Source organism: Nycticebus coucang, chromosome 4, assembly GCF_027406575.1.
Source record: "Nycticebus coucang isolate mNycCou1 chromosome 4, mNycCou1.pri, whole genome shotgun sequence".
NCBI classification, from domain to species: Eukaryota; Metazoa; Chordata; class Mammalia; order Primates; family Lorisidae; genus Nycticebus; species Nycticebus coucang.
The window spans coordinates 129,523,837-129,546,693 of record NC_069783.1 but is presented as its reverse complement, the minus strand read 5'-3'; the positions used below and the strand labels follow the sequence as shown (position 1 = coordinate 129,546,693).

Genomic DNA, 22,857 nt, shown 5'->3' with positions numbered 1-22,857 from the left:
TGGGCAACAGATGGACAGAAGGGCAGACAGACAGGACAGCAAGGTGAAGGCAGAATTAGTAACAGGATCATTATGGGAAAGTGAGGGGTGCTCAATTTCGGGAGTCCTTCTAAGGACCACCTCCAGGCTGGCCTGCAGGCTCCTAGCCAAGGAACAGCTACACCCTTGTCACACTCCCTCCCCCAAATGAGGATGGCCAGGGCCTACCCTTGCCATGGGCTCCCCACACTGGGTTCTCCACCAAACTGTCCAGACCTAGTGCCTAGCATGGGGCTCCAACAGCCCCCACCTGCCTACAGCCCATAGACCTGCCCCTGCCTTAGAAAGGCCTACAGCTCTGGCAGTGTCAGTGGAAGGTTCAGGGGTCTCAGGCAGGGGCATTAGCCTCATCCAGGCTCCAAGGGCCACCATGATTCCAGACTGGCACACTGAGGCCCCTAGGATGGCTGACTGCGTGAGGCATCTCCCATGAGCACAAACCAAACCCAGGGCCGGGGTGGGCGGGCAGTGAGGAGCCCAGATGAGGGTTGGCAGGCCTGAGAGCTCGATCTGCACGCCTTCAGTGAAGCCTCGGAGGCTGCTGCTCTGCAAGTCTCCTAGCTTCCTGCTCTGTGAACAGGAGGCGAGACCAACTGCAGGCAGCAGGGAACGTGCCCTCGTGACACCCAGTGTGGGCACACATGCAAGGCACCTTTCAGTCACTGGATGAGGGAGTTGCATAGCTCAATGACAACTGTGCCCACTACAGCAAAACAGACACTTTCCAGATGACTGCCTGCTGCTCTGGGCTCATCATGAGAGCACACTCATTCCACTAGGGGGCCAGGGAGGTGTCTGGTATGTGAGCCTGGAAGCAGCTGCACTCAGGGCCATGCAGGTGAGGCTGAGTCCTTCCCCATCCCCACTGAGCCTGCGCTGGCCTGCAGGTCCTCCTCTGCTTGCACTCGGGGTGTGAGGTCAGCGAGGGGCAGAGATCCCTGAGCTCTAGCTGCCTGAGCCAGGCTCCTGGGGAAGGGTCTCACCCACAGGGAGAAGCTGGGTGGAGCTGGTCTGGCTTGCCTTGGTCATCCTGGTGCTGGTTGCCCTCTGGTGGCCACACTCAGCTCCCAGCTGCCCAGCTGCCTTGCCAAAGGCCGCCAGCCCCTCAGTCCCAGGGGCAGTGGGAGGGCCTATGGGCTGACTTGGGGTTGGGGGAGGCAGTCTGCAAGCCACACAGATGTCCCCCAGCTCTGGGCTCACCTTCCCCACCCAAAATAGGTAGCCCCCCAGACAAGAAAGCCCACAAAGGGATCCCCAACCCTGTGCCCCCTAATTTTGGGGCTCCTGCAGAGGGACCTGAAACCTTATCCTGCTCTTGATGGGAGCAAGCAGAAGAACGGGTGCTTTCCCCTGAGTCGAACCACTGTTGGGGAGTTCCCAGAGCCCCTACCTTGTATTGCTGCCCTCCAACTGCTCAACCTTATTTCTGATGCGAGCCCAGCTCTACCTCTGCCAGGCAGGGCGTGGGGCAGGCTCCAGGGGCCCCTGCCAACTGTGCAGAGCTCCTGGCTCCTCTCAGGGGCTGGCGTCCCACTGTTCCTGCCCCCCAGGACTGTTTTGTGTCCATCCAGGCCTGTCTCTTGGGGTAAAGAGGTACAATAAACTCACTCTGAATCTGGGTGTAGCACCAACAGGAATAAAGGAGCACCCCCACCCTCACAGAGCCTCTGAGAGGCAGAGGGGCCCCTAGAACTGGAAGAGACTGAGGTGGGGGGAGGGGGGTGCCAGGGCACACATGGGAGTCAAGCAGTGCAGACGTGGAGAGGGCTCTGATACTGCAGGACTGAGGACCAAGCCCAGTTTATCCAGCAGGTACTTCTGTTGGTGCAGAAAATCCCAGGTAGAGGCTAGCTTGGCTGTGCACTGCGACCCTCCTGGCCAAGCTGGGACACAAGGTGCTGTGTTGAGTGACGGCTCTCCCATGCTAGGCCCTGGCAGAGTCCAAGCTGAAAGACCGGGCTGAGGTCAGGGCACAGGTGGGAGCAGGTATCACTCGCTGACCTCACACCCCAAGTCCACAGGGAGGGGGAAAGGCAGGGGGAGGGGAAGTCCATGTCTTCCCAGACATACTGCCCCACATGCCGTGGGCTGAGCCACCTGCTCAGAACTGTCCAGCCCCCTGTCCAGCACATGGGCAAGAGGGTTCTGACAGCCCCTGCATCCGGCACCAATACCAAAAACACAGCCCAATACCGCCAGCACCTGACCTGGATGGGCCAGATCTTTGACCACAGCCTGGACCCCAGAGTAAAGGCAGAGGCTGGGATCTCGGGGTGGAGGGTCCCCTGGTCCACACTCCTAGGTGAGGTTTACCCCACCAGAGTGTGGGTGACCACCTGAGGTGGTCAGACAGCAACAGTAAGAGTCTACCCTAAAAGTTGGAACACATGGGGGTGTTTTTCTTTTCTCCGGGTTTTTAAACGTATCTGGGTATTCAAGGAAGGGGAACGGGAGTCCCTTAGTTCCATTTCGGTCTTATAACTTACATATAGGTTACAAACGACAAACTAGTCTAAGTATCCAGTATTTAATTATTTAAAAACTAAAACAGGAAGGCATGCGGCTGCCAGGGGGCGCAGGGGCGACGCGGGGAGGGAGCCCCAGGCCAGAGCCCCTGGCAGATTTCGGGTGGCGCCCCCATGCGCATCCCGGGACGGCGGGAGCAGCGCGGTACAGCACATCCCTTTGGTCCGTCGGGGCCCCTCCGCTCCCGGAAGCGCCCCAGGAAAGTACCCCGGCCTGGCCACCCCTTGGGCCGTGGAAAAGTTTCCGTTGCCGACGGCCCTGGGTGCGAGGCGCGGGGTGGACACGGCTGCGGACTGGACGGCGCCTGGCAGGGCAGCGCTGTGCGAGAAGCCCAGGCCAGGACGGGTAAGGACCCAGGCCGAGCACAAAGGGACCCACCCCGCCGGCCCGGGGTGTCGGCGCCGCAGCGCGGGCGTGGGGCGGGTGGGGCAGAGCCGGGCTCCGGCCCTGGCGCAGACCCCGGCCCGGACCTCGACTCGGAGCCCAGCACCCTGCCCCATCCCTGCCCAGGTCGCAGCCCGGACCTGCGTCCCCGTGCCCAGTCTCCGCCCCAATACGGGCCTGGACGCCAGCTCAGACCCTCAGCCCCAGACCCCGAGCCCCGCCCACTGTCCAAGGCTTACCTGGAGTGTGGCGTGGGCGGCTCCGCAGCGCAGCCCCCGCCCCCGGCCGGGCGTCCCCGGGTCCTTTGGCACGCGGGGAACAGCGTCCCCAGGGCGCGGCGCGGGTCGCGGTCCGCGGGGCCCTACCTCGGACGGGTGCGGGGCAGACCCCTCCCTTCAGGGCCAGCGCGCAGCCCGCCGGCCAGCCCTCCCCGCCCCTCGCGGGGCCCGTGCGCAAAGCGAGCCCGGCTGGATACACGCACCTCTGCCCCGCCCCCTCCGACCGCAAATTTTCCCATTGGTCGAGAGACCCGGGACGGCCCGGCAACCGGTGCCGATTGGACGGGCGCGCGAAAACGGCGGTCTGCCATTGGTCCTTCGTGGTGTCAGTCCCGCGGCATGACCGGCCCCTCGCGGAGGGGCCGCGACCCGGGCACCTGCCGGGACCGCTGCGGCGGCCTGGCGCGCGGGGCTGCCCTCTCCCTGTCGTCTTAATGAGGACGTCCCGGGACCGTCGGGCCCTGAGCGGGGACGGGCAGCACCGGCGCCCTTTCCCCGGACTCCGGCCGCCCTGCCTTCATCACCACCTCCAGTTCGCAGGTACCCTTCTCCGGCGCCCTCCCGCCGGACATCCAGTTGTGCTCCTCACACGACCCTCAAGGCAGTTCTGCTGCTAGCTCCATTTTACAGATGGGAAACAACCTCACAAGCTCAGAGAGGTTCTCCCTCGCTTTATGTGACCAAACTTGCACCCAGTGTCTGACTGCGGGGCCTGGAGCTCACCCACCCTCACCAGCCCTGGGTCCCCACAGCAGGGGCGCGGGTGAGGCGGTTGTCCAGCCAGGCTGGAGGTTTGCAAGAGCAGGAAGAGACCCCTCTTGCACTAGGGGTTTACCTCCTCCACAGTACAGAAACCCTGGGCTCTCGCGGGGCTGCCCTTCCTCACCTACACTTGGCACTACCTTGCAGCTCTGGGCCTGGGGAAAGAGAGTCGTTTCCCCACACATCTAGTTTTCTTCACCCCGCCTGAGGTCATGGAGGAACACTCATGGCCAGTTGAAATGAGCAAAGGTTGCATTTCCCTGGCAGGTGAAGAGCACCGACCTCGCCTCTCCCGTGACGCTGGCCGCCAGCAAGTTCCACTTAAACTTGAGGAAGCACCACCAGGGATGGTGCCCTGCAGGGCTTGTACCCTCAGCCAGTGTCCCTGGCTCTTGGTTGGTTCTAAGACTTTCCTGCCCAGGATGCAGCTGGAGATGACCAGTTTGTCAGCTTACTACATTCCCAAGGTCACTGTTGAATATACACTGCTGGCAACAGTATGGTAGTGGTAAAGGGGAACCGCACACTTATCTACCCACGTCGGAATCCAGTGTGTTCATTTATTAGTTGCTTGGTCAGAACAGAACAAAGAAAGTGAAGTGGCTTTGAGCTAGTGCTCACCACTGGCACTACCAGTGGGTCCACCTGTGCCCTGGCAGTCATGGTGAATTGATCCCAGCAGTCTTTCAGAGCCAGGCAGCTACTACCAATTGATTGGAGTTGGCACTTAGGGTGACAGCTATTTGGCACCCTGGCACGGGATGTTGCTTGCAGCTCTGGAAGGGCAGAGCGAAGCTTCTTTCCCTGGAACACAGGGTTCCCCAGAAGTGAGGTAGCTCTCATCCTGTGGTGCAGACCACAGTGACATTCTGGCTCAGGTGCTGTGTGGCTGGGCTCCATTTAGGAGTAGATTTGATATGTCTAACCATCCCCAAGCACCTCTCCAAGGCATTGGATGCTGGTCCTTCTGGAGCCCCTCTTCTCACAGCGACTTTGTGGTCCAGCACCACTTCCGCCCATGCTTGTAGATGGTGGCAAGAGGGGCTGGACACACCTCTGCTGAAACCACAATGGAGAATCGTGCACCAAAGTCAGCCCAAGTGAGGACTGCTTCCCTCTCATCAGTTCCGCCACCTCCTTGGGGCTTTAGAGACCTGTCTGCCCTCAACCCAACCACTAGCTCCGGGTGGGCAGCACCAGTAAAAACAGGATTCAAGGCCCCTGTCCAGCAGTTGACCCATCAGGCTGCAGGCAGGAATCAAAAACAGAGTAGGAAGAGCAGAGGGTCCAGTAGGCCAGGGTCTTTCCTGTCTCATCCTCTCCACCCAGCTGCTGGCCAGCTCTGTAGAGACAGCTGTGGAGCACATGGGGAAACTCCAGGGAGAAGGAGGTTTCAGCCAGATTTAGGAAGAACGTCTCAACACTTGCAGGTGTTCAGAAACCAAAAAAGTGGCCACAGGAAGCAGTGATCTCCCTGAGGACATGTGCAATTAGAGGTGAGATGGAAGACAGCTCCTTGCAGACCCAAGATCCCAAGGTTTAGGTGCCCATCCCATCTAGACCCATCTCATCTGCCCTTGCCTGCTCCATGGCATCCAGGCTAGAGTGAGTCAGAGGTGAGAGAGAACGTCATAGTCTGGCTCAGTCTGGCTGGGGAGAGTATGGCTGGGGTGGGCTGGCCCAAGGCCACATGCTGTCTGTGACAGAGCAAGATTCTAACCACTGTGTGACATGTTACTATATTCCTCTTTGCAGCACAGGGAACGTTTGGTCATTCTGTGTCTTGCTCTGAGGTGCATGGTGCTTTGGAGCACACTACTTTGCAGCTACTGCCCGGTACTCCAGGGCATGGTCACTCACCACCAAAGCCCAGATCCCATTTATCCACTACCACTACCTCTTGACCTTATGAACTATATATAGTCTGGCTGTTTAGAGGGAAATCACAGGCCCCAGGCCAGCATGATTCCACTACTGGATGGGAGGAGGGAAAACTAAGTATCTATCTGGGTCTGTTGCCTGCTAGCCATATGTCCCTGGGCATCCAGAGTCCTTGGTTTCCTTGGCTATAGAAGGCTTCTGTTGGGGCTTGGCACCTTTAGCACAGTGGTTAGGGTGCCAGCCACATACACCGAAGGTGGCGGGTTCGAACCTGGCCCAGGCTAGCTAAACAACAATGACAACTGCAACAAAAAATAGCCCGGCGTTGTGGTGGGTGCTTGTAGTCCCAGCTACTTGGGAGGCTGAGACAAGAGAATCGCTTAAGCTCAAGAGTTTGGGGGCGGCACTTGTGGCTCAGTTAGTAGGGCGCCGGCCCCATATGCCTAGGGTGGCAGGTTCAAGCCCTGCCTCGGCCAAACTGCAACAACAACAAAAAAAGAGTTTGAGGTTGCTGTGAGCTGTCATGGTACTCTACCAAGGGCAACATAGTGAAACTCTGTATCAAAAAAAAAAAAAAAGGCTCAGCCTGTAGCTCAGCTAGGGCGCCAGCCACTACACTGGAGCTGGTGGGTTCAAATCCAGTCCGGGCCTGCCAAACAACGACAACTATAACCAAAAAATAGCTGGGCGTTGTGGCGGACACCTGTAATCCCAGCTACTCAGGAGGCTGAGGCAAGAGAATCACTTAAGCCCAAGAGTTGGAGGTCGCTGTGATGCCATGGCACTCTACCCAGGCCGACATAGTGAGATTCTGTCTCAAAAAAAATAAAGGTTTCTGTTGGGTTCCAGGAGGGTCGCAGAGACTGCAAAAGATTGGGCCCAAATGGACCTGCGCTTCCGTCTGGGTGAGATTTTTGACTTTGCAGATTACGGAGCTGGACCCTTCCCCTGTGTGAGCCTGTTTTCTGCAGGGCATCAGGGCTTTGGGTTGGGACTGGGACTCCTACACCTTCAACACAAGGATGTGAAGCTAATCCAGCCACTGCTGCTGGTCACCTTTTTTTACTTCAACTGAATAACATAACTGCTGTGAGTTTCAGTGTTTGCATCTATGAAGTGGGGTGAATGAGAACTGTGGATCTAGACAACTGGGTTTAGAGTGCTTAGCACGTTATTGTCATCCTTGGTGTAGTCCTCATCCCTGTCAGTTTTTTTTTTTTTTTTGTAGAGACAGAGTCTCACTTTATGGCCCTGGGTAGAGTGCCGTGGCCTCACACAGCTCACAGCAACCTCCAACTCCTGGGCTTAAGCTATTCTCTTGCCTCAGCCTCCCGAGTAGCTGGGACTACAGGCGCCCGCCACAACGCCCGGCTATTTTTTTCTTGCAGTTCGGCCGGGGCCGGGTTTGAACCCGCCACCCTCGGTATATGGGGCCGGCGCCTTACCGACTGAACCACAGGTGCCGCCCCATCCCTGTCAGTTTTTTGAGGGCAGAACCCGGGCCTCTGTCCTCTTGGGAGGGCCTCAGTCAGTGTCTATCTGCTCACCCAGCACAACTCAGGCTGGGGCAGCCCCTCATCCTTGGAGCAGGACCCAGATGTGGGTTCAAAGGCTTCAGTGGTGGGGGTAGGGCTAGAGTGCCTACTCTGTGGTCAGGGGTCTGTCCTGGGAGTGGCAGGGACATCTCGGGGAGGGGGTCAAGGTGGAGCCAATAAGTCAAGGGAGGGATGATCGGGACAGGATAATTCGGTCCAGGGGTCAAGGTTGGGTGACAGATATGGTGAGGCCAGGATCCAGCCTGACGGGGGCTGGTCTGGAAGTGAGCATTCCTGTACATACATAGTGAGCAGATGACAGGAGGGCTGCTGCTACCTCTTAGGGCGACCCCACGGGCCTGGAGCCTAGGAGACCCGGAAGGCCGCGGGGGTTACTAGGTGCCCAGACGGTCGCGCAGCCCCAAGGTTTGGCGCAGCCTCGGGGGCGGGGCGCCGGGAGGGCTGCAGCCCCCGAGCGACAGCGCGCGCAGCCAACTGGCGCCCAGCATGCAGAGTTCTGCCCCGCCCCCTGCCGCGCCGCCCAATGGTGAGCACACAGGCAGTGGGTGGGGCGGGGCCTGGGCTGGCGGCGGTGGCGCGCGGGCGCGGCACCCGGAAGTCGGCGGCGGCGGAGGCGGTGAGTGCGTGGCAGGCGGCTTTGCCGGCGGACTCCGCTGCTGATGGGGCTGGCTGGGGCTCAGCGGCACTGGGTTCTAGGCTCCGAGGGGGCAAAAGCGGGACTCGGTGCTCGAGGGCGCGTGGGCCGGCCGCACCGCCGTGCCTTGCCTCAGTTTCCCCTTTCTGGGGCGTAGAATGGAATCGCGCGGCTAGGCCTGGGACTCTTTCAGGTCTGGGGAGACCAGACCGACCCTGGCAGAGGAAAGGGCGGTACGCGTTGCTGGAAGGCGGGAACGGAGTGCGGGGGCCGCTGGCAGACAGAACCCCACTCGGTGGAGGCCGAGACTGGCCGGGCTGGGAGTTGCGTGGTCATTGAAAGATGGATGGGCTGCGGCTTTGGACAGCCCTGGGGCAGTTCTGGAGTCCAGTCACGCTGCCCCCTTGCTGCGGTTTTCCTTGGGGCAGTGCCGTGACAGCTGGTGTGGATCGGAGTAGACAGCTGGTGCTGGGTCATCCCCGTGTCTGTATGCGGCCTTCTGGGTAGTCACATCACCACCGGAATGTCAGGGATGGGGGCTAGGCCTGGCCCCAGTGCTGGGCTGTGCCGCAGCCTGAGCTTTTCTCCTGTTCCTCTTGGGACACGGAGGATTCCTTCCCTGCCCTCAGCGTCTCTCCTGTGCTCATTGGATTCCTGCTGGGCCACAGCTTAGAGCGAACCTTCTGCCCTTGGACAAGTCCCTGGCTCTCAGGCCCCCTTTCTCTGCAGGAATGTCACATGCCCAGCACTAGCCAGGGCTGGTGTGTGTGTCTGGACTTCCTGACCACTGTTTGCTGCCATTCTGGGCTCCCTCTATGAGGCAGATGTGATGACATCTGTGAGGGGTAGCTGGGTAGCTCTTTGGGAAGCTCATTAGTCCTTAAGGCAACCTTTTGGGGCAAGCATTTATTGGCCCAACCCTGTTCACACACAAAAAAGTGAGGCTTTAGTGGGCAGATAGGGTTCCCAAGGTCGTTCAGAGCCAGCTCCCAGAGTGTCTGCTCTTCCTGGGCTCCTCTCCCAGGAGCTTCCTGCATCAGGTGACCTGTCAGGTGGGTTGGAGGCAGCTGGAGAGGGTGACCATGTTGTCAGGTGGACACAGCGTAGCCTCTGCTGCTCCCCTCAGTATCTCAGAGTCTGGCAGGGCAGTGTGGAGTGCCATGGTGTTCCCACCCCTCAAGCTCTTACAGCATGAATCCCCAACCTACTTGTATGTTCTCAGACTGCAGGTCCCTCAGACCAAGCTCCCACCTACTACAAATGTAGTGACGACAGCCCTTCCCTGAAGGAAGGTTCCTGGCCAGCAGCTCTGCTTAGCTGTCCAGCCCTTGTGCTTCACTGTGGGCTGTCATTCCAATCATACTACAATGGCTTGACCATGAGCAGTTGTAGGAACTCACTTCGTGCCCAGCTTCTACCCCAGGTGGTGAGCTCTGCAGCCATCGAGGTGATGCTTCTGAGAACATTGATGGAAAGATGAGGGGCCTCTTGGGGACCCCAGAGGGGGTCTGGAGAGAAACAGCCCAGGACAGGGAGGATTAGGAGGACTTCTAGAAGTGGGGCTTTGCTTTCCATTGAACTCCCAACATGTGCGAACCAAGGCCCGTTTTTTGGTGATGTGTCCCTCAGCGCGTGACAGCAGAGTCTGGCACCTTTGGTCCTGACCACAGGGTTTGAAGATGCGCTGTATAAAAACAAGGTCCCCCAGAAAGACTGAGATTTGGGGTTATCAGTGCAGATGTTACTCCCTTCCCTCCCTCAACTTCTTTCTTAGATCGCAAAAGAAATATATGCTCACTTAAAAATGAAAAAGGGCAATCTTCATCTCCCAGCAGTGGCTGCCCTGGTGCTTCTGCAGACATTTGCAGGTGTATACATCAAGGCTTCTATCACCATGCTGACTTTAAGTGTGTGTTTTCACCCTCTTTGGGAGGAGTTGGGAGGAATGGCCCCTTTTTAATTTTTAGTAACCATGCAGGCTGAAGGGGCCGCCGGGAGGCTGGGCCTGCTCTTGGCTTGTGGGGAAGCTACGTGTTCCAGCAAGGAGGGTATGAGGTGCAGGGGCTGCCCTGCGTCCAGAGCCTCCTCTCTCCCTCATGGTGCCCCTTGTCTGTGCTGTCCCTTTGAACTGTGAAGAAAATGATAGATATTCTGGTGTGAGGGTTAGTTAATGCCCCAAAAGCACTGTGGAGACCTGAGCAGAGCATCACTGCAGCAGATTTGTGGTGGTAATATGCTATTTAATAGCCCAAATGAGAAAGCAGGGATTGCTGAGCTCTCCCTGGGGGGGACTGGCCGTGGTGGGTGGGAGGGGTTGGGGTATTCCCAGCGTCTGGGCCAAGGCTCTGGGAGCAGTGACTGTGTGTTCCCAGGTGTGTTTACCGCCTCTGCTGGCAGCTGCTGGGAGCTTGTGTCACATGTCTGTGTCTGTTCTGTCCTTCCAAAAGAGCAGCTCCAGCTTTCCGAATGCGCCCCTGGGGTTGCCACAGCCCGAGGACAGCATGTGGGTGGGACTATAGGGGGTGGGGGTTAGGCACCCGGCTGCTCAGGCCAGCCCTTGTGGTCATTGAGGGGCTTGCCAGAAGCCCTGGGGAACTTGTCCTCTGCACAGCCTCTGCAGACCAGATGGACAGGCTGGCCAGCCTTAAGAAAATATATTCCTCAGGCTGGGTGTGGTAGCTCCTTCACACCTACTTTGGGAAGCCTCTGAAGCAAGAGGATTACGTGAGATCAGGAGTTTGTGATCAGCCAGGGCAACGTGGCAAGACTCGACCAAAATTTTAAAAATTAGCCAGCTGTGCTGGCGTGCACTTACAGTCACAGCTACCAGGGAGGCCGAGGTAGGAGAATCACATGAGCCCAGGAGTTTGAGGCTGCAGGGAGCTATGATCGCACCCCTGCACTCCAGCCTGGGTGACAGACAGAGATCCTGTCTCTTAAAAAAAAAAAACCAACACACACATAACACCACGTATTCCCCAAACGCGTAAAGTGCTGGTGTTGTTAAATGAGGCAGCAGACTGTAAGGCCTAGTTACCCTTCCAGTGCGCAGCCCTGGTAGGAGACTGACCCAACTGAGGCTGGTAGCCCCACCCTCCCAAGTGTCCAGACCCTCTCAGCCTGTGTCCAGGGGAAAGCACCTGTCCATTCCCTGTGTGTGCGTCCTGCATCTGTCATCACCGTATTCTGATTTGGCGTATCTCCCTTCTGCCCAGACACCCTATTTGCCTTTTCAGTTGACAAAGGGAAGTGCTTCCATCAAGAGTGAGGCCCCGGGGGTCACCAGGGAGGATACTGCTCTTCTTGGTGGGGCAGGGGGGAGCATTGTCATGCAGCCCGTAAGACAGCCCTGCTGCGTGCCCCATTGCATATGCAGGTGTCTTGCGCTGGGGATGGTCCAATTTTGTCCAGTCCCCTGTCAACAGACAGTTCTCTTGGGCTCTTCCTGGCTTTCCCCCATGCCCCCAAATGGGAACATCATAGATCCAGCAGGGGAAGAGGCCAGAGCCTGTTCATTATCTTCTGATGGCAGCTTTTGGGGTGGACAGTCACTCTTTGCCCTGCAGTGAAACATGCCTGCTGAGAGAGCACACATTTTCAGCACCTAGCTCTGTGGGTGGTACAGAGTAGCTCAGCCATGCAAATGCCGTCCATATCAGGCCTGGAACCACCACAGCTTTTCCCCTAGACCAGGTGGCCCCCCCTGTGTCTCCCATCTCTTACCTCTGGCTTATGCTGCCCCCCTGGGAGCTAGAGCTTGTTCCCATTCATTGCCTCATTTGGACACCACCGTCCAGCTTTCAGTTATAGGCAGCAGACTTTCTTGCTGTGTTACTTCGTGGACTTGGTCAGCTGTACAGACCTAGTCCGGGCTTAGAAGATCCCATGAATAGCCAAGACAGAAACCTGCCCCAGAGTAGACATTGAAACTGAGGTGATAGCCATAGCAGAGGCCTTGGTGACTCGTGCAGGGCCCTGAGGCGCCCAAGTGAGCAGGAGTCCAGGTGTGGGTGAGGTCAGGCAGACCGCACAGTTATGGGCCACTTGGGGATGGTTGGTTGGGCATTTGCGAAACATGAGTGGTCCCCACCTCACACCTGCCACACAGGCAGACAGTGGGCAGACCCCAGAGCTGCACCAGCATACAGCCACACAGAAAAGTCAAGGAAAAGTATTCTCACTTTGGGCCAGAGATGGCCTTCCTTAGCGAGACAAGGGGTGAGAAGTTTGTACAGTAAAGACGGGGCAATTCCATGTAAAATGGGACTGTCTCTGCCAGGCAGCTGAAAGCCTGGGTGGGTAGGAAGGAGACAGCTGCAGCTCCTGGGGCAGGTAGGAGGTGCCCACATCATGCCGGCCAGAGTCAGCGCCTTAACTGGGGAGTGGCGGGCAAGGACATCCAGGTGGCTAGCACTCAGCCAATGGGGCTTGCTACCGAGGCTGCGGTGTGAGCGTCTCCTGTGCCACATGCCCTGGCCTGACGTGGGTGAGTGGCATCAAGTCCAGTGCTGGACATTAAGGGTCAGTTGGCTGGGCTTGCTGCTCTGAAAGTATCACCTTCACGTGGAGAGATCCAGCCTCCTGGAGCTGTCATAGGAAAGCCCTCGGCCTGTGTGCAGAACATGTGCTCAGGGCAGACACTTGGTAGGACTAAAATGCCAGCCAAAATAAAGGAATGGAATGGAGGGAAGGCTTGGTCATGGTGAGCTGGTGGGGACCTCACCCCAGAAAGGACAGACCTGCCCAACCAGTCTGAGCAGTTGGGGCATCAGGACCCTGAATGCGTTAACCCCACAGCTTATATATAGCCCTCGTGTGTGTGTGTGTGTGTGTGTGTGTGTGTGTGTGTGTGTGTGTGTATGTGTACGTGCACGTGTGAATATATGTGTGTGAGTGTGTGTGCTTGCATGTGCTTGTGAGCCTGCTGGGAAGCCCTGGTGGCACACACAGCCCACTGGACAGGTTTTTGCCTGGTGGGCATTGCTGCAAATGCCCCTGACCTCCTGGATGAGCTGGTGACAGGAGCAGCAGCCATAGGCTCTGCCAGCCCCAGGAGCTGCTGGTCGTGGCAGCAGGTGACTCGGAGCCTCAGTCCAGGGGACAGAGTGACTGATGGAATGAGGAGTGGGGATTTGGGGGGCAGGGCAGGGACAGGTATTTCCTGGTGCTGATGCTGTAGGTGGCAGTGCTGGTCCTTGAGGTGTGAGCAGCTGGCATTCAGGGTCAATGTGTGATGCCCCTCTAGGTCCCTGCGCGTCCTCCACTTCTGAGACTTCCCTGTACCCCCACGCTACCCTCTGTTGTCTGAGACCCTATTTGGTGTGGCCCTTGAGCCCTTCCTGCCTCCTCTCCCAGTGACCTCCACGAGGTCTCCAGCCACCCCCTTCTCACTCACTTGCCTCTGTGATGAGTGCCAGGGAAGCAGGTCCCTGCTGGTCAGTGGGCCCCAGACCATCCAGTGGTGCCAGGCCTTGTCCCCATGTGATCCTCTTCTGGTCACTGCTGCTGTCATTGCTCTGTGGCCAGTCCTGTCCACCTGAATGTATCATTTTCTTGTTAACCTCTTTTTAGATGCCAGGAGTGAGATTTAGGGCTTAACAGGTGTGTCTTACTTTCCTAAAGATGAGTTTAGCTGTTTCCACTTGGCCCTTCAGAGTGAAAGGCCCTTTTGGTTCTTCAGAGAAGTCAGGGAAGAGGAAGGAGGCCTCAGTTTGGAGAGGGGGTTTCAACAGGAGGTTGTGGGCAGAGAGGACGGTGCACACTGGGAGAGTTCTTAGAAGCGTTATCGGCAGATGGTCTGGGAGTACCTGGAAAGCTTTCATTATTTCCCAGACAGTGCCTTGTGCTAAGGATAATCCATGCCAAGAATGGGTCATTAGGAGCTCTGTTTGTCTTGGGTATGATAGAACCATATGACACGTGTGTCCACAAGTCTGTCGCACATCTGAGTGCACCATGAGGTGGTGGGGTAGGTAGGCTGAGTGCAAGGAGAGATCTGAGTGCAAGCGCCCCACACAGCTGTGTGTCCCCTTCACAGTATGTGCCAGGGCTCTTGTGAAGGACGGGTTCCCATGTTAGCAATTGCTTTTATAAAAAGAAAAAAAAAAGGCACTCTGGGAGGCTGAGGTGGATGGATTGCCTGAGCTCAAGAGTTCAAGACCAGCCTGAGCAAGAGCAAGACCCTGTCTCTACAAATAGTTGGCACTGTGGTGGGCACCCATAGTCCTAGCTACTTGGGAGACTAAGTCAGGACTTAGCCCAAGAGTTTGAGGGTGTTATAAGCTGTGACATCAAGGCACTCTACCCAGGGCAACAGAGTAAGACTGTCTCAAAAAAAAAAAAGAAAGAAAGGAAGGATGTCACTTATAACACCCCATCACACCCATCACAGAAAGACTTCCTGCCCAGTTCCCTATGGTGGGGCCCTGGGTGCCCTCTTTCCTCACAGAGCCACGCCCCAGAGGCCCTGCTGGATCTGGGCAGCATGGCCAGCCTTGGGCCCAGCCCCCTCAGGCAGCATCAGTTCCCTGCAGCTGGTGTCCTTCCGGCCCTGCGGAGGCCCCCAGGGTGATGTCTCACTGGGTGGAGAGGCAGGTGCTGCAGGCCAGGCTGGCTGCGCCCTGCATGGAGTGGGACGTGTGGGGATGTCAGTGGCTCAGGAATGGAGAGGGCAGCGTCAAGAAGTGGGGGAGGTGCTACTGTGTAGCCTCAGCCTTGTGTGCTTGCCTCTCTGAGCTGCTGTGATGGTATTGTCCAGAGTCTAAGATCACCCACAGGGGAGTGATTGCCTATGAGGACTCACACAACTCAGAAACGCCATCATATTCATGGATACAGTTTATTACAAGGAAAGGATACGGGTTGAAATCAGCAACGGTAAGAGGTGCAAAGGGCGGAGTCCAGGAGAGACCAGGCACAGGCTTGTGGAGTTGTGTGGACAGTACCTGACTCTCTGCAGCAGTGTGTGACAATAAGCATGGCGTGCTGCCAGCCGTGGGTCCTCCCCCAAACCTTGTGTCCAGATTTGTCTGTAGACCTGGCCAGCTTGGTCTCTGGACCTTCCAGAGAGTGAGCCATTACCCCGTGGCTTAAGACCCTGCCCCATAAGTCACACTGTTACCCTACACAATCTAGTATCAAAGGCCCCTGGTGAACAAGGATGCTCTCACCAAGCAGGACATTCCACAGGCTTAAAGCTGACTTCCCAGGTGCCACAGCTCTCCTTGGCATGTGCGGGGTGCTGAGCCAGCCCTGCACTGCACAGTCACCTTTGAAGGCTGCAGGTGAGAGGACTTGGCAGGAGTGCACACTTGGGTTGGTGGAGACCACCCAGCAGACTGTTGCTGGGTAGGTCAGGACACCACAGGGGCCCCCAGCCCGGGGACCAGTGAGCAGACAGGTGGGTGTGAGGTGTGGGAGTGCTGTCTGTGTGGTCCCGGCTCACACTGGTGCTTTCAGCGAGAGTGCATCCTCGGCAGGACTGCATGCAGGGCTGTGCTTGTTTACAGGTAGCTTTTATTTATTTATTTTTTTGGTGGGGTACCAAATTTCTTTATTTGAAGGAATGGTACAAATGAAAGAACTTAAGTGGATGTTTTGGTACAACTTATAGAAAAGGTAAAGGAAACCCTGACGTGCATGCACTGCCTTGGTGATCACAGAAGTCACCCCGTGACTATGGGGAAGTTAGCTTAAGGCTTAGTTCTCATTATCACTGTCTCCCAGGCTGTGCTTGTCAAAGAGATACTCTGCCATGCCAGATTCAGGGGCTCCCATCTTGCGCAGGTTGGTTACGTGGTCACCCAGTTCTTTAATGGATTTCACCTGTTCATTCAGGTAATGTGTCTCAATGAAGTCACACAAGTGGGGGTCATTTTTGTCAGTGGCCAGTTTGTGCAGTTCCAGTAGTGACTGATTCACACTTTTTTGTTGTTGTTGTTGTTGTTGTTGTTGCAGTTTGCCCGGGGCTGGGTTTGAACCCGCCACCCTCAGCATATGGGGACGGCGCCCTACTCACTGAGCCACAGGTGCTGCCCTACAGGTAGCTTTTAAAAAGAGCTATAACTCAGCAAGGTTCATGGGGGATCAGCTTTTCACATGGCATCTTTGGTTGTAACAAAGATTGCTTGGTCATCGTGTGTAGCAAAGTGGAATCCATGTGAGTCGAGCACACGGAGGCTGCAGTGAGGAGGCTCCGTGATGTGTGGTGTGGGGCATGAGCCCCTGCTGAGCCCCCACTGAGCCAGCTAGGACCCCCCTGGGGCCACGGTGAGCGTGCAGGGATGTGCTTCCCCTGAAGGGGTGGGAAGGGCCCTCCCCATCCTAGCTTGGGAAACTTGCTACTGCACCACACCCAGCGCCAGGGCTTGGACAAGTGGCAGGATGTTTGGTCACTTCAAAGGCTTTGCTCTCAGCCCCCATGTGTGGCTCCTGACCACTGCCCCCGCGGCTGCCCCTCCCTGGTGTGGGCCACACTCTGCCCTTCCATGCCTGGAGGCCTGGTGAGGCCTGGCCCTACCCCTGTGTCAGGCCTGTTCCTTTAAGGCAGTTACCCCAGTGGGACCACACGCGGGAACAGTGACCATCATGGCCAGGAGGAAGCTAGCTGCCCTGTCACCCACCAGCCTAACTAGGGGCATCTTATAGCCTGGGGAGGTCAGTGGGCCGCTGTGGAGGCATGTTGGCTTCCAAATGTTTCCACGACGTGATTGGACAGAACGACTCTGCCGGGGTGATGCAGGTGCTGGGGGCTCACATCCTCTGGCAGGCCTCCAGGGAGTGGGTGTGGGGCCAGGAGGCCTACATGGCCCCAGCAGCCCCCATGTGCCTGCTCTGGTGGCTGGCTCACTGCTGCTCACTCCAGCAGGGGAGCAGGGGCCCCCTAGGCCCACCTTCCCACAGCCCTCCTGTGTGACCTGGGACTCTCAGTGAGGACACCCGTCTCCTCCTTTTTCAGGTCAGGGTCTGACCTGCCCAGGGAGCTGGGTTCTGCACGGCCTGCCCCATTTGGTTGGGAGCCCTCTCCACCTCCCTGTGACCTCGTTCCCCAGCTGCTGTGAAGCCAGGTACAAGGATGGGAATTGAGTGTGTCCCACCTGCCTGTGGTTGGCAGGCCTGCTCGGGTGTGCTGGGTCGGCAGTGCCCAGGGCAGGACAACGCGGAGGTGGGGCTCAGCCTGCTATAGATGCTTAGGTACCACAAAGCTGTGGCCCCAGGGCCCGTGGGCAGGGCTGTGGCTGGTCCCCCGTCCTCCTGCCTGCCTTTTCCTCCAACTTCTTTCTCTCTGGTCAGCTCTGGCCCCCCAGGCCTCGGGAGCAGCCCCAAGCCCCTATGTGGCTTTGAACATTCTGTGGCCTTCTTGAGTTGCTGAGGACATGTGGATACCCAGTCAGGATTTGGCCTGTGTACGAGCCCAGTGTGGGGTGGGAATCAGGCAGGGCTAGGGTGTTCCCAGGGGAGCAGGGTATAACACTGTCCTCTTTCACACCCTTTCTAGCTCAGTGTTTTTGAGGACAAGCTCCTGGTGGCTCTCAGGGATGACCCATAAGGTTGAGCCCAGCCTCCCTCCCCGCTCTGTCACCCATGGGAGCTGTGGGAGGTGGCCCTGACTGGCCAAGCAGGCCGGTGCAGGGCAGTGTGAACAGGACTGCTATGTTTGCCTGCTGGGGTGGTTCCTGCTACTTACACCCCTGCCTGCCCCATGCCCGGCCCACAGTGTGGTGGCCAGAGGATAGAGCTGTGTCCAAGGCTTAGTCTCAGAGCCTGGTAAGTCAGCAGGAGTAAGATAGTGGCCTGTGGGCAGGATGTCAACAGGACATGGGGAGGACGTCCTGAGGGGGGTGTCAGCTCCATTGGGGGCCTGGGAGGTGGGGCGCGTTGGCTCTGCTGGGCCCTATAGATTTACTGAGGGAACATATGGGGACCTAGGTGAAGAACAGGCCATGGTGGGAGCAGTGCAGCAGCAAGGGGAGGAGATGGCCTGCTGGTCAGAGCTGGGGGCCAGTGGGCAGCGGACCTGGCTGAGCGGGAGGTGAGGGATTGGAGAGAAAGGCAGTTCCTGATGGTCCCCTCCCCAGGGGCTGGCTTTCCTCTGGTCCTTCCCTCCCAATGACCACGTCTTCGTCGAGGCTGCAGCCCTGGGCTCTGTGCCTACACCGCCAGCGCCAGGCTGCCTGGATGCCTGTCCATGGCTTCCTTGGACATGGAGCACTCCCTGCCACTGCTGCCTGCAAGGCTGGTCTCCTGCCCACCCCCACCAGCCCGGACAGTGGGTCCCACGGCTGACTTGGGGAGCCTCTCTGGCCTGTGTCAGTGGCCTCACCAGCAACTGGTGGGCAGCCCAGAGAGGCCAAGGTCAGTTGCAGCTAAGCGATGGCCTCATGACACTGCAGAGCAGCATGGTCCTGGTGGGGCAGACAGCCCTCTGAAGAAGAGGACAAGTGGCAGGATGTTTGGTCACTTCAAAGGCCCTGATCATGGTGGCCTCAGGCAGCCCCAGGTCTTGGGGCCAGTGGATTCCAGCAGGGTCCACACCGGGCTTCTCACACACATGAGAAACTGGCCTCCTCCCAGGACCAAGGGCTGGGCCTTTTGGTCTCTTTGTGGGTGCTGGGACCTCCATCCTCAGCACCCGGCAGGTGGATACCCAGGGCCTGCCCCAAGCCCAGCGTCCTCACACGGCACACCAACCTCATCAGCCACGCTGCTCTGCCCTTAAGCTCACTGCTGAGCTTCAGTCTGCAGCCATCACTGTAGCTTCCATTTCCAAAAGAACTTTCCAAATGTTGTTTTTGGTGCTTCATAAACCTGGTTTACTCTATTCCTTCCTTTTCCCTGCCCATATTTTCAAGCTGTTTTTTCGTTCTGCAAACAACACACGGTTGGTTTCTGATAATGTGTGCGGGTCCCTTTCTGCCGGTTCTTTCTGTGGTATTTGTTTCACTCTCTGGCTCTTCCCTGCTGGTTTGAGTCTTTGAAAAATGGCTGGTGAGACTTCTGGGAGGTCTAGGTTGAAGACATCTTCCTCCAGAGAGCATTTTGGTTTGTTGCCTCTGGCTGCCCCAGGCACCACCGGTGTGGAAGCCTATAAACCGGTGCTTGGTTTGAGGGTCCCTGTATCCTTCATGTCAGCCTGGGATGGCTGGCCATGTCCTGTCATCTCAGGAACTATCCAGTGTCCCTTGCCCACTGTCACAGTTTGAGGAGGTAAATCTGTCCAGGACCAGTGAGCCTTGTGGGCACAGAGGTGCAGATGAGCGTGCAGGTTTGGGGAATGCTCGAGTTGCAGTGGCCAGCTATTTGGTGTCTACATGTGGGCGCCCCAGAAGTGCTTCTGTTCGGGGCTGTTGCAGGGTCAGAGAGGCCGCCCTACCGTGTGCTGTTAACTCTGTCTTTTCTCTCCCCGCAGACCTCGTGGCCCGTGTGAGAGAAGCCACCCTGTGGCCGCCATGTGCATCATCTTCTTTAAGTTTGATCCTCGCCCTGTTTCCAAAAATGCATACAGGTAACCCCCTCGCTCTGTGTCTGCCATGCCAGGCAATCCTCACGCTGCTGGGTGCTGTGTGTGGGAGGCAGGCCAGGGCACAGCAGGGCAGGGGCCGTGCTGGGCCTTGCCTTCACCTTGGGGTGCCAGCAGAGTGCCTCTCAGTGGTAGGGACTCGGAGCTGGCGCACACAGATGTACAGTCTCAGGAAGGGGATTGTATGTCAGGGGTGCAGTTCTGTGGGCCTGTGGGCGCTGGGGCAGCAGAACCAGGGCTGTGGTGTCAGAGGGTGAGGGCCTGGCTGGGCTGGCTGGTCCAAGGTGCTAGCAGGAAGTCTGGGTGATGTCAGCAGCATCCAAGGGTCTGTGGGGATCAGCTGGAAGAGGCGGGCAACACTCAAAAAACAAACAAACAAGAAAGTTTGGCTGAAGGTGGTGGCAGGCACCTGTAGTCCCAGCTTCTTAGGAGGCTGAGGCAGGAGGATTGTTGAACCTGAGAGTTTGAGGTTGCTGTGAGGTGTAGCATTCTTGAGATTCTATTAAAAAAAAAAAAAAAGAGATGAGAAACTGAGGTAGGGAGGGTGGGCCAGATCTGGTCCCCCAAACCTGGGCTCTGGATGGCTGTCCCTTTCTCCAGGGGCACCCTGACATTTGTCCACACAGAGGCAAAGATGTGACCCATGTCACAGACCAACACTCTGTGAGACCATTCTGGGACCACTCTCTCTTGCAATTGTCTGGGAAGTTTTCATTATTTTAAAATGTGTACCATATAGGCCAGGCACGGTGGCTTACACCTGTAATCCTAAACTTGAGAGGCAGAGGCAGGTGGATTGCCTGAGCTCATAGGTTCAAGACTAGCAGCCTGAGCCAGAGTAAGATGTTGTCTCTTAAAAAAATAGCTGGGTGGGGCGGTGCCTGTGGCTCAAGGAGTAGGGCACCGGTCCCATATGCCGGAGGTGGTGGGTTCAAACCCAGCCCCTGCTAAAAAAAAAAAAAATAGCTGGGTGTTGTGGTGGGTGCCTGTAGTCCCAGCTACTTGGGAGGGTGAGACAAGAGAATCACTTAAACTCAAGAGTTTGAGGTTGCTGTGAGCTGTGATGTCACAGCACTCTACCGGGGACTACAAAGTGAGACTCTGTCTCTAAATAAATAAATAAAATAAAATAAAATATGCACCACAAATGATTTGAACCATTTCAGTGAGGTTCTCAGATTTAAGTCACCGTGAGAAACTGTGTGTGTAATGCCATGCTCTCTGCCTTTGAGGCAGAAGTAAGTCATTTCAGGAACAGGAATAATGAGAGTGTGGAGCATTTCCCGTCCTGCAGAAGGGTGGGTGCAGGGCCCAGTCAGCACCCAGGAGGTGACCCTGAGCAGCCCTAGTAGTGGGAGCCGAGTGAGTCAGCATCAAGCCCTCAGACAGCACCCTGAGGGAAAACGCAGCACACAGAAAGAGCTGTTGGCTCTGGCAGGGGACTGGAGGCATTGGCCGGCTACTGCCCACCGCTGAGCACTGCAGCCGCCACCTGAGCGCCTGGGCAGCAGGAACAGAAACCCATCCTCCTGCAGTGTCTCTGCAGCACCTCTGCTGGCAAGACTTAGCTTGGGACCAGCCAGGAAGTTCAGCCGCATTAGCACAGAGCCGCCTGTGCTAGGAGAATCTGGAGCTGAGATGTGGTGCGATGGTTACTGACTCCAGTAACTGGTGCCTCAGCTTTCCTGGGCATCCTCCTTGCTCATTTGAACTCCCAGGTGCCAGCAAATAACTGTGTTTGCACCTGACAAGCACAGAAGCTCTTAAACGGAGAGACGCTGCCGGATGGAGTATGAGGCTATTGCTGGCTGCACTCTTTACTCCCAGATTCAGCCGTGTCCCCACTTGCCATTCTATTCCTTGAAGTTACTCCGACCGCCCGTGTGTAAAGTAAAGCTGGGAAGAAGAAACACATGGCAAAGCCACTAGCGTCCTCGTTCCTCAGTGGGCACCAGGCCAAGGCTGGCCCTGGGGATGTCTGAAGGCTCAATTCTGGTTGTGTGGTTTTCCTATGCTGTTCCCTCTTGGGCCTGGGAGCTGGTCCTGGGCAGCCCACCTACTCTACCATCACCTAATCCTGGCCAGCAGAATCAAGCTCCAGGCGTCACACCCCCACCAGTCACCCTGGCCTCAGGCCCTCCTGGAACCCCAGACCCCAGGGATCATCCTTTACCATTCCCTCCTACTTCTCAGTAACAGCAAGATAACTGGAAAATAGGCAAGGGAAACCTGAGTTGAAAATGCCTATTTGAAGCCAGGTTGTGTCCCCAGGGCTTATGTTGTGGCTATCACAGCCAACTCTCAGGGAAGTGAGGGGACAGTCCCTTTAAGTCCACTCCTCAAAGGCACAACCAGCGCCAGGGCGTCCATAGTCACAGGGTGTTACTGACTGAGCCGTGTCCCTCTTGCATTCATGTGTTAAAGTCCTAACTGCCAGTGTCTAAGGCTGTTTGCTGTGCTCAGAGACAGGGCCTTTAAGGAGGTGATTACGGTAAAATGACTCATGTGAGTGGGCCTTCGTTGGTAAGGGGGTGTCTATGTAAGAAGAGGTCAGGACACAGGCATGCATGGGGCAAGCAGCATAGCACACAGAAACCCGCGGAAGGAGCCAACCCCGCTGACACCTGGATCTTGGACTCCAGCCTCCAGAACTATAAGACAGCATACCTCTGTTGCTGGAGCTGCTGGTCTGTGGTGCTGAGTCACAGCAACCCTGGGAATGCACCCTCTGGGGAGACCCCGTCAGTCTCACATGGCTCTCAGCACTGCCTCTTGCAGGCTGCCCACAGGGACATGCCAGGCACCCACACTCCCACTGTCCAGGGAGGAGGCTCCACTGCTGGCTCAGAGGATGCCAGTCAGTGCTGCAGGGTGGAGAAGAGGGTTAACACAGAGCCTGTGTGTCACCACCAGCACCTGTCCTCAGGGCATTGCCAGAGGCCTTCCAGACGGCCCCAGCATTTCTCCTGAACACTTCCCTTTAGCCCCAAGCCAAAGGGAAGATGTGCAGCCTCTGGGCAACTGATTTGTAAGCTGTTTTCCCACTCACATGGGATGGGTGCAGGGGACTTCTGCTGGCTGCTTCTGTTTGACTCTAGACTGTACGGCAGGAAGAAGGGCAGGATGAGGCTGGGGGCACAGGCATTCCTCGGAGCCGCTGGCCAGCGCCTTGATTGTGCCTCGGGAGACCCTACTCAGGGGATCCCATTGACCCAGGGACTACGATAACAGAGGTATTGCTTTAGGCCACTCTGGTAATTTGATATCCATCATGGAAAA

At 57.1% G+C, this 22,857-nt stretch overlaps 2 protein-coding genes across 22 annotated transcripts in view; one reads left to right on the top strand and one right to left on the bottom strand.

Moving 5' to 3' along the window:
- Nucleotides 1–3,390, bottom strand: part of ARVCF (ARVCF delta catenin family member) — a 50,808-nt gene extending 47,418 nt beyond the window's left edge. For 4 of the 17 annotated variants that reach the window (XR_008379613.1, XM_053588766.1, XM_053588770.1 and 1 more), the window contains exon 1: nucleotides 3,189–3,390. The gene's annotated coding sequence lies outside the window, so the exon portion shown is untranslated. The remainder of the gene's footprint in view (nucleotides 1–3,188) is intronic. The other 13 variants (XR_008379612.1, XM_053588768.1, XM_053588767.1 and 10 more) reach the window with 5 other exon arrangements.
- Nucleotides 3,391–3,595: 205 nt separating this feature from the next.
- Nucleotides 3,596–22,857, top strand: part of TANGO2 (transport and golgi organization 2 homolog) — a 40,437-nt gene continuing 21,175 nt past the window's right edge. Inside the window, exons 1-3 of one of the 5 annotated variants that reach the window (XM_053587807.1) lie at nucleotides 3,596–3,767; nucleotides 17,017–17,125; nucleotides 19,468–19,563. In XM_053587807.1, the coding sequence (XP_053443782.1) occupies nucleotides 3,662–3,767; nucleotides 17,017–17,125; nucleotides 19,468–19,563 (311 nt within the window). In that variant the 5' untranslated portion in view covers nucleotides 3,596–3,661. Of the gene's footprint in view, nucleotides 3,768–7,991; nucleotides 8,043–16,036; nucleotides 16,102–17,016; nucleotides 17,126–19,467; nucleotides 19,564–22,857 lie in introns of those variants that run through there. The other 4 variants (XM_053587809.1, XM_053587808.1, XM_053587810.1 and 1 more) reach the window with 4 other exon arrangements.